Source organism: Pelophylax lessonae, assembly GCF_965119305.1.
Source record: "Pelophylax lessonae genome assembly, chromosome: 2".
Lineage (NCBI taxonomy): Eukaryota > Metazoa > Chordata > Amphibia > Anura > Ranidae > Pelophylax > Pelophylax lessonae.
Genome location: NC_138769.1, coordinates 583,077,095 through 583,087,087, shown reverse-complemented (window position 1 = coordinate 583,087,087; position 9,993 = coordinate 583,077,095). Strand labels below are relative to the sequence as shown.

The 9,993-nt window shown below is 44.3% G+C and overlaps 1 protein-coding gene across 1 annotated transcript in view; it reads left to right on the top strand.

Moving 5' to 3' along the window:
• Window positions 1–9,993, top strand: part of POU6F1 (POU class 6 homeobox 1) — a 220,988-nt gene that overhangs the window by 81,551 nt on the left and 129,444 nt on the right. The window contains exon 5 of the mRNA XM_082247200.1: window positions 2,543–2,793. Within this exon, the coding sequence (XP_082103326.1) occupies window positions 2,543–2,793 (251 nt within the window). The remainder of the gene's footprint in view (window positions 1–2,542; window positions 2,794–9,993) is intronic.

Below are 9,993 nucleotides of genomic sequence, written 5' to 3'. Positions count from 1 at the left end.
GGACAAGAGAGAGACATGAGAGGACAAGAGGAGAGACATGAGAGAGACATGAGAGGACAAGAGAGACATGAGAGAGAGACATGAGAGGACAAGAGAGAGAGACATGAGAGGACAAGAGAGAGAGACATGAGAGGACAAGAGAGAGACATGAGAGGACAAGAGAGAGAGAGACATGAGAGGACAAGAGAGAGAGACATGAGAGGACAAGAGAGAGAGACATGAGAGGAGAAGAGAGAGACATGAGAGGACGAGACATGAGAGGACAAGAAAGAGAGACATGAGGACAAGAGAGAGAGAGACATGAGGACAAGAGAGAGAGAGAGACATGAGAGGACAAGAGAGAGACATGAGAGGACGAGAGAGACATAAGAGGACGAGAGAGAGACATGAGAGGACGAGAGAGAGACATGAGAGGACAAGAGAGAGACATGAGAGGACAAGAGAGACATGAGGGAGAGACATGAGAGGACAAGAGAGAGAGACATGAGAGGACAAGAGAGAGAGAGACATGAGAGGACAAGAGAGAGAGACATGAGAGGACAAGAGAGAGAGACATGAGAGGAGAAGAGAGAGACATGAGAGGCTGAGACATGAGAGGACAAGAAAGAGAGACATGAGGACAAGAGAGGGAGAGACATGAGGACAAGAGAGAGAGAGAGACATGAGAGGACAAGAGAGAGACATGAGAGGACGAGAGAGAGACATAAGAGGACGAGAGAGAGACATGAGAGGACGAGAGAGAGACATGAGAAGACGAGAGAGAGACATGAGACGACAAGAGAGAGACATGAGAGGACAAGAGAGACATGAGAGAGAGAGACATGAGAGGACAAGAGAGAGAGACATGAGAGGACAAGAGAGAGACATGAGAGGACAAGAGAGAGACATGAGAGGACAAGAGAGACATGAGAGAGAGACATGAGAGGACAAGAGAGAGAGACATGAGAGGACAAGAGAGAGAGACATGAGAGGACAAGAGAGAGAGACATGAGAGGACAAGAGAGAGAGAGACATGAGAGGACAAGAGAGAGAGACATGAGAGGACAAGAGAGAGAGAGACATGAGAGGACGAGAGAGAGAGACATGAGAGGACAAGAGAGAGACATGAGAGGACAAGAGAGAGACATGAGAGAAAAAGAGAGAGAGACATGAGAGGACAAGAGAGAGAGACATGAGAGGACAAGAGAGAGAGACATGAGAGGACAAGAGAGAGAGACATGAGAGGACAAGAGAGAGACATGAGAGGACGAGAGAGACATGAGAGGACAAGAGAGAGACATACGAGGACAAGAGAGAGACATGAGAGAGAAAGACATGTGAAGAGAGAGACATGAGAGGAGAGAGAGAGACATGAGAGGACGAGAGAGAGACATGAGAGGAGAGAGACACGACTGAGAGGAGAGACATTAGAGAGACATGAGAGAGAGAGACATGAGAGAGAGGAGAGACATGAGAGAGACATGAGAGGAGAGAGACATGAGAGAGAGAGAGAAAGAGAGAGATGAGAGAGAGAGAGACATGAGAGAGAGAAATAAGAGGAGAGACATGAGAGAGATATGAGAGAGAGAGACATGAGAGAGATATGAGAGAAGAGAGACATGAGAGAGAGAGAGACATGAGAGAGATATGAGAGAAGAGAGACATGAGAGGAGAGAGACATGACAGAGAGGAGAGACATGAGAGAGACATAGAGAGACATGAGAGAGAGAGAGACATGAGAGAGAGAGAGAGAGACATGAGAGAGAGAGAGAGAGAGAGAGAGACATGAGAGAGAGAGAGAGAGACATGAGAGAGAGAAAGAGAGACATGAGAGAGAGATAGACATGAGACATGAGAGAGAGAGAGAGACATGAGAGAGAGAGACATGAGAGAGAGAGACATGAGAGAGAGAGAGAGACATGAGAGAGAGAGAGACACGAGAGAGAGAGAGAGACAGAGAGGTATTGATATATTGATTTTGTTATATTTTATTTATTCTATTTAATGTTATTTAATTAAAGCATATTTTCATGTAGTTGTATGTTTTATTTGGCTAAATTGATTAAATGCGCCTATATTTTTGGTAGAATATAAAAAAATTTGGGGCCCCACTTTTAGGTTTGCCCAGGGCCACACTTTGTCTAAAACCGGCCCTGTTTGCATGTACACGAGTAAAATAAATTCTAGCTCCCAGAATGCAGTTCTAACCTCTTCAAATTAACATTTTGCAAGCATGCGTGCATACAAATACTGACCAGCAATGCAGATATCTGTATGTTTTTTTTAGTCATCTATACACAGCACGTTTACACACGTTTACAAAAAAAAGGCTGTATGCCTAAAAATGCTGAGTTTTTAGGAAGTAGTGTGCAAGAAGCCTTACCCAAAATACAAAAAAAGCTCTCTGCATACTGTTTGCACTATATAAATCCTGTATAATAATAATGTTGTTTTTCTGACTGATTTTACAATGGACCTTACCTGACTGTCGCTGAAAATGAAACTGTCATTCTCTGTGCAATTTTTGTTCTCTTGCTTCATACTATCTTCTCCTCTGTTACAGCAGCTTCAGTTTTGAATACTGCCCTACAGACTCCTGTGCAGGCAGCACAAGCCATTCAAGCAGTTTACCAGGCGCAGCCAGCTGTTCAGGCTCAAGCTGCCCTTCAAGCAGCTGTCCAGCAACAGACTGCTCTGCAGGCTACACCAGCTCTGCAGACTCCAACAGCCCTGGTGTCAAATACAGTATCAAAAGCAGAACCTCAGCCACAGCTCACGGTCCAGCCAGCAAGCTTTACCTTCAACCCAGCCATTGTAAGTTCAGATCTTTCTTTATACTGCAAAGTACAAAGCAATGCCAGCATCATATTTGTTTGTGGTAGGTAACACAGAAAGTCACTTGCGAGTCTTACACCTTCACTTATATAAAGGACCTCTGTGGTCACAGCATATAATTTAATTTTATAACATCAGTCTTGTAGAAGCATATGTTAAATTAGACAATCCAATATAAGCTCACTTCAGAGGCGTAACTAGAACCTTCCGGGCCCGGGTGCAAGACACCATAAAGGGCCCCCCTGACCCTCAGCCATTGGCAAAATGCTAGGGCCCGGTCACAAGTGCAACTTTTGGGACCCTGGTAGTTCAGCCACTGGTGTCTTTTTTTTTTTATTTTAGTTATTTTATTTTTTACCAGTTTATTTTTTCACAATTTTATTTTTTTACATTTTTTTTTTTTTTTTTTTTGCGGGCACAAGAGCTTGGGGCAGCAGGCGGTGGATAGGAGGGGTGGCATATAGAGGAATAAACCCCCTTTATTTTCCTCCTGCAGCAGCTAAAAGGCTGCAGGAGGAATATTAAGAAAATTGGTTCCTTTATATGTTGCCCCTCCTAGTTAGGTGTGCAGGTGGCTGTATGGGAATCCTGGAGCATGCAATTGTGGCAGTGCTGGTGGGGAAGGGGGATGAGCGGGAGTGCTGGGGGGGGGGGTGATGAGTGTCAGGGCTAGGGATGGATGGGATGAGTGACAGGGCTGGGGACAGATGGGATGAGTGTCAGGGCTAGGGATGGATGGGATGAGTATCAGGGCTGGGCTGGGGGGGATGGGTGGGTTGAGTGTCAGGGCTGGGGGGGGGATGGGTGGGATGAGTGTCAGGGCTAGGGAGGAGGGGTGAGTGTCAGGGCTGGGGGGGGATGGATGGGATGGGTGTCAGGGCTAGGGAGGAGGGGTGAGTGTCAGGGCTGGGGGGGATGGATGGGATAGGTGTCAGGGCTAGGGAGGAGGGGTGAGTGTCAGGGCTGGGGTGGATGGATGGGATGGGTGTCAGGGCTAGGGAGGGGGGGTGAGTGTCAGGGCTGGGGGGGATGGATGGGATGGGTGTCAGGGCTAGGGAGGGGGGGTGAGTGTCAGGGCGGGGGGGGATGGATGGGATGGGTGTCAGGGCTAGGGAGGGGGGGTGAGTGTCAGGGCTGGGGGGATGGATGGGGGTGTGAGTGTCAGCAGCAGTGGTGGTGGTGGGGAATAGATTCAGTGACACTTACTTGCTGTCACTGTGCACTCGGTTCCCCCTGCATTGCTGTCTCTCTCGGCGCCCTCTCTGCTCCACGTGTCTCCTGTGACATCCATCCTCATTCAGCATCACAACCAATCAGAATTGCAGCTCCTCCCCACCACTGTACTGGGTCAGCAGATCGGCTCTCAGACAGAATGTCCATTCATCAGCCTGCAGCTGCACGGACCGGGCTGAGACTGTGTGGGCGGTCCGCTGCGCTGTGCAGCAAGTGTCCCTGTTCCGTCTAGTATAACCTAACCAGAGAAGTCAGCAGGTCCCCCCCACAGTGGCGGGACACCAGGGCCCGGTCGCAAGTGCGACCGCTGCACCCCTGGTAGTTCCCTCACTGGCTCACTTGAAAATTGTGTTTCATGTTGTGAGTGCTGTATTGTCTGCTGCCCAGCTCCTTCCCCAATTTCCTGGTTTCCTTACATACTTTTCAGTGTCTCCGCTGCTGTTTGCATTAAATTTCTAAGGACTACATATCCCATATTACCTGTAAGTTGTGATTCCTGTACTGACTCCGCCTCCTAAAACTCCTCCTCTCAGCATCTCTGTAGCTCAGAAGGCAAGCTCTGAATTATGTGACACAGCAGTGCCTACTCACAGAACATAGTGAATACACGACACAGAATTATTGGAAGTAAATATGTGGGGATCTTCACAAAGTAAGTTTACAAATGTCAGGATCATACAGATTACCAGGAGTAGGCTGGAAATAATTGAAATACAACATTTAAATTAATATTTGATTTTCAATTTTTTATATAGATTTACCTTAGTACAGTACTGTTAGAAAAAGTTAAAAAAAACAAAATGACAATGCTATTATATATATTCTTTAGTGTAACATGTAACTTGTTGCTAAGCACCACCCCTTGAGCCCCCTTTCACCATAACAGCGTGTTTGGGGGTTCCACAGCTACGTCATCCATTCATTCACAGAGATCTGTGAATGAGTAAACGACAAGTTCCATCAGCCACCATGACAGATAAACTTGTAGTTGTCAATGGAATATGAGTGCAGTAATTAGCGCATTCATAGTTCAATGACACTTCCTCCAGCTCTCCAACTGAAAGCTTGTACAGAAGCACGAGCAGAGAACTGGAGGAATCAAGGCAGTCAAGGCATAATTACTGCTGATATAGACAAAAAAATGTAAACACTTATGGACCGGAAGGTTTTACCCCCTTAATGACCAGTCCATTTTTTGCGATACGGCACTGCGTTACTTTAACTGACAAGGACAGTTTAAGGACAATTTGAAAATCGGCCAATTTTTACAAACTGTAAATTTATAGGTGGTTGGCAATCCTGGGTACCCTTTAGGGCCCGTGCACACGATCAGAAAATCGTACAAAAAAATACCGCTTTCGAAGCGATCGTACAATACTCTGATCGTTAGTACAAAGCTTTCTTTAGAAATTTTCCAAAGGGACAAACACAAAAAATGTTCTCGTACGATACCAGATCATTCAATTTTCATTTGATCAGTACACTTTTTGGCCAAAAATACAGTACAAATACAATACCATTCATTACATCACTTCTGAATTTTTATTCTGTAGTACAAGAATTTTCATACTTTAGTAACCTCTTCATTTTCGATATGGAGACTAGCATGCAAAAAAAATAAAAAAATAGGACGATAATTTGTCTGATAATCTTATTGTGTGTACTAGGCTTTAGGGGTAAGTGATCCTATAGACTAGAGCTGTGCTTCTGATAGGCAAGCTATATAGTGATTATGTGAGTGATAAATCATACATTTCCTATATTGGGGTTTTATTGGTGCCTCAAACCAAATATGAATGGGACTTTACGGGCAAGTAGGGGGGGGGGGGTATATGTAATGAAGGTTATATAACATGAATGCTCAATTAGGCAGTAAAGAAAATAGTGTTTGAAAAAAGTCAATATAGATTTATTTACATATATAATTCCAAGTATTATAAATACCGTAAAAGGTGAATAATGTGCTTGGGTTAAAGACCCAAGTGTGAGGAAGTAAAAAAGAGGTTGATTCTGAAGAGAATCAGTGACAATAGTGCAGAAGTGACATGTTCTTGAGGAGTTTGTGGGGTTGTTTTCCCATAGATATTAAAGGGATATTGTTCCCCGCAAGAGGGTCCTCAATGTTCGCTGACGCTTTTCGGCTCATGGGCCTTTTTCAAAGCGTTAAAAAGGTCACTCTATGCTTGTTCTATAAAAAAGGAGTATATACCTTCAGTATTGTTATCAAAGATAAATACACATAATTTTGTATATAAAGGTAATTGTGTTTCACGTACATGGGTGCTGCTGGCATTGACTGCATATGGCTCCCCTGTCCTTTTTTGTAGTCACAACGAGATCATGTTCTGCGTGCAGCCTGGGATGGTGGTAGATAATGAATAATAATTGTATATATATGTTGAAATATATAAATTTAGATGAGTATATTGTGTCCATTATAGGTATATACATTATATATATGATGACCACTTACAGTTTTTGGCTGGTGGAGGGTTAACAAACACTTCCTCCAAGCGGGTGGGTTTCTGTGGTTTTTTCTTCCTCTGTTTGTACCAGAGTCTATTTCCGATCTATAGTATAATATATGATATGTAGGTACTATGGTAAGGTAGTTTCCATAATGGTGCTTTAGTGCTTAAAACGTAAGGAAGTAATGTGACTTCATTGTGCTCAAAGCTTTTATTGGTAATAGTTCGGGAGTCTTCCCTTTAAAACTTACATTTTTACAACTTACATAATTTTAATGAAAATTAGACGTTCTTATGGACCAGCGTATCCGGCGCTTTCATGTTGAGATTGATATAGTGAGTATGGAGCCTTGATGTCTGCTTGCTCCTTTTCACATTGAACATTTCATACAAACATAGCTGTATTATTGACAACATTTTTTACTTTGTAGATACATGGCAGAAACCTACTTTGATAAAGCGAATCACATTTCGCGAAACGCGTCAGTACAGTACAAGGCTACTACATTCTATCATGTTCAACATATGTTTCATATACGCATTGAATGCAGGTTCACACTGCTATTGCATATATTGTATAATATTGTCTATGTTGTTGTAATGGACACCACTGATCAGTCCAAACATGTTTGTATTCTATGTATTTACCATTTCTATCACTGTCAAAACAAATTATTTGAATTTTATGGTACTATGTGTGTGAGTGTGTAGCCTCATTTTAAAGTCCCCAGGGCAAAATTGTTTCTGTTTGTATATTGGGAATTTAATGAGTGGTCACGAATTCCAATGACCTGACTTCTGTGTTTGACCTGGCTTGCCTTCTGAATCTGCCATACCCATATCACCCACTGATTACCTTGGCGTGTGTCCTGACTTCACCTTCTGCCTGCTGTCTTGGTACCTCTGCTGCCCAGTTATTGCTGACTTTTGCACGTCCTTACTGTGATTCTGCTTGCTGCCACTGTGCCCAATCAATAAACCAGAATTCAACATAGATTTGACTTAAACCTTTCCAGCACCTCAGCAGTGTTCAGGCAGTCTCCATGCCATCTGCTGCGTCAGGGCCCATTGTGGGCTCCTATGCACCAATTCCAGGGCTTATTGGCAGGATGTCTAAGTAAGGAACTGTTGTCTTCAAATAGGTAAGTGACAGGACCACACAGCTATGTCAGAGGCTAAAAGAGGTTCATCATCACTGGACATACTATGCCAGCAGATGTCCAAATTGTCTCAAGCTGTCACAAATTTGCAAGAGAGGTATTTCCAATTGGAGGTTTGCATCCAACCCATCATTACAGCAGCTTCTACATCTGCTACTCTAGTCACTGGAAATCTACCCATCATTGAACTTGCCATGACAGAAAATTCCATCCACACCTTGGTGGTCCCACTGCCTGAGCCATGTGTACCAACCCCTAAAAAGCTTTTCAGGGGATCGGAGTAAATTCTGGGCATAAAGAAATGCAGGCAAACTTTGCGCTCCAGCCAAAAACTTTCTTTTTAGAGGTAACCAACGTGGGATATGTCATCTCCTTGTAATTGGGAGCATTTCCTAATTGAACAGAACAGCTCTGTGTTAGCCACAATTACATCCTTCTTTTAAGCCACGGTGTAATTCTACAACTCTCCCCCATTGGCTGCCACTACTGAGGTTACACTCCATGCATTACAACAAGGGTTTGGAAATGTTTTTTGGGGTCTCCTGTGGGTATCCTCACATACACTGCTAACAGACTGTGTTAGGCTAGAAACGATTGTGTTTTTGCAACTTTTTAAAGTGACATTACATCTCTTTAAATTTAGTGAACATGGAGTCCCAGGACCAAATTTCACCTACAGACCCCCTCAGTGCGACTGCGGAACCCTCTGGGTCGCAGCTTCTGTCAGCTTTTACAGCAGTTTTGGAAAGTTCAGTGTCAAAAGTGGATTTAGTGTTAAAAAGTAACGCTTGCCGTAAGCGCCCTTTGCCTTCGCCTCCCTCTGTTGTTTCCTCAGATTCAGAGGCTGATGTGGCCAACGCAGACTCATCCCATCCTGGTGGCTCTGTGTCATAGCATTCTGATGGCAGAGAGGACCTGTCCTCGTCAGCCGATGCGTGGAAAGTGCTTTGGTGAAAGCACTTTATAGTTTCAGTGCGAGAAACTTTAAAAATGGCGGATGAGTCTACAGTGTCAGGACCGCAGGTGTCTTTTGGCACCCGCAAATCCCAGAAATCGGGAAAAGTGTTCCCCTGTCCGTAACTTTTTGACAATATTGTCAAAGAACGGGGGGGGGGGGCATTAAGTGCATGTTAGTGGTGCCCAAGCGTTTTAAACATTACCTCCGGGGGATCTGAATTTGGTGTTATCGTTTCTTCAAAAACCTCCTTTTGAGAACATTAGGGCGATCCCTTTGCTTACATTATCTCAGAAGGTTGCCTTTTTGGTGGGTATCACTTCTGCCCGCAGGGTGTCTGAACTAGCGGCGGCGTCTTGCCGTTCGCCTTTCCTGGTGTTCCACAGAGATAAAGTGGTACTTCAACCTAATCAGTTGTTTCTTCCTAAGGTGGTTTCTGATTTCCATTTGAATGAAGACATTGTGCTGCCTTCACTGTGTCCTAAGCCCAAGCATCCCAAGGAAAATGCTTTGCCTTCTTTGGATGGGGTTCGGGCAATTAGAGTTTACCTGGTGGCTACTGAATCTTTCCGGAAAGCAGACTCTCTTTTTGTCCTTACCGAAGGACCTTGAAAATAATTGGCTGCGTCTGCTGCGACCATATCCAGATGGATCAGGCACACAGTGGTTCAGGCTTATTCACTGAAGGGTCAGGTTCCTCCTTTCTCTGTGAAGGCGCTTTCTACTAGAGCGCTGGGTGCTTCTTGGGCTTTAGGCTATCAGGCGTCAGTGATACAAGTTTGCAAGGTGGAAACTTGGTCGTCAGTGCACACATTTACAAAATTCTACAAGGTAGATGTGTTGGCATCTTCGGATGCCTCTTTTGGCCACAAGGTTTTGAAGGCTGCTGTTTAAAAGAGATATTTTTTCTCTTTGAGGGTGTATGTTTTTTCTAGGTGAGCTCCAGTTGTTCCTGGTTGAGCTCCTTGTTACCCTGTGGGCTATGTTTAACCTTTGGGGAATTACGTTCTTCTTTGCGTTGGTTTTTTTCCACCACTCATGAAAACACTGCTTTGGGACATCTCAATGGCTAAAGAATATATGAAACTGCGTCTGTCAATAAACGATAGAGAAAACTGGATTTTTGTGTTACCGTAAAATCCTTTTCTCTGAAGTTCATTGACAGATGCAGCACCCGCCCCTCTAATTATGAGTGGAATGGGGTTGTTGTCTTCTAAACACTGCTTGCAACGAAACTGAGGGCTGTAGCAGAGTGTGTGGGGTTATGCCTTCAGGGACAGCTCCATGGGCGTGGTGAAAGCTTTTTCCTGCCCAGTGTCCTATTCCTGATTGGAGGAGCATAACTCAATGGCTAAAGAAGAAA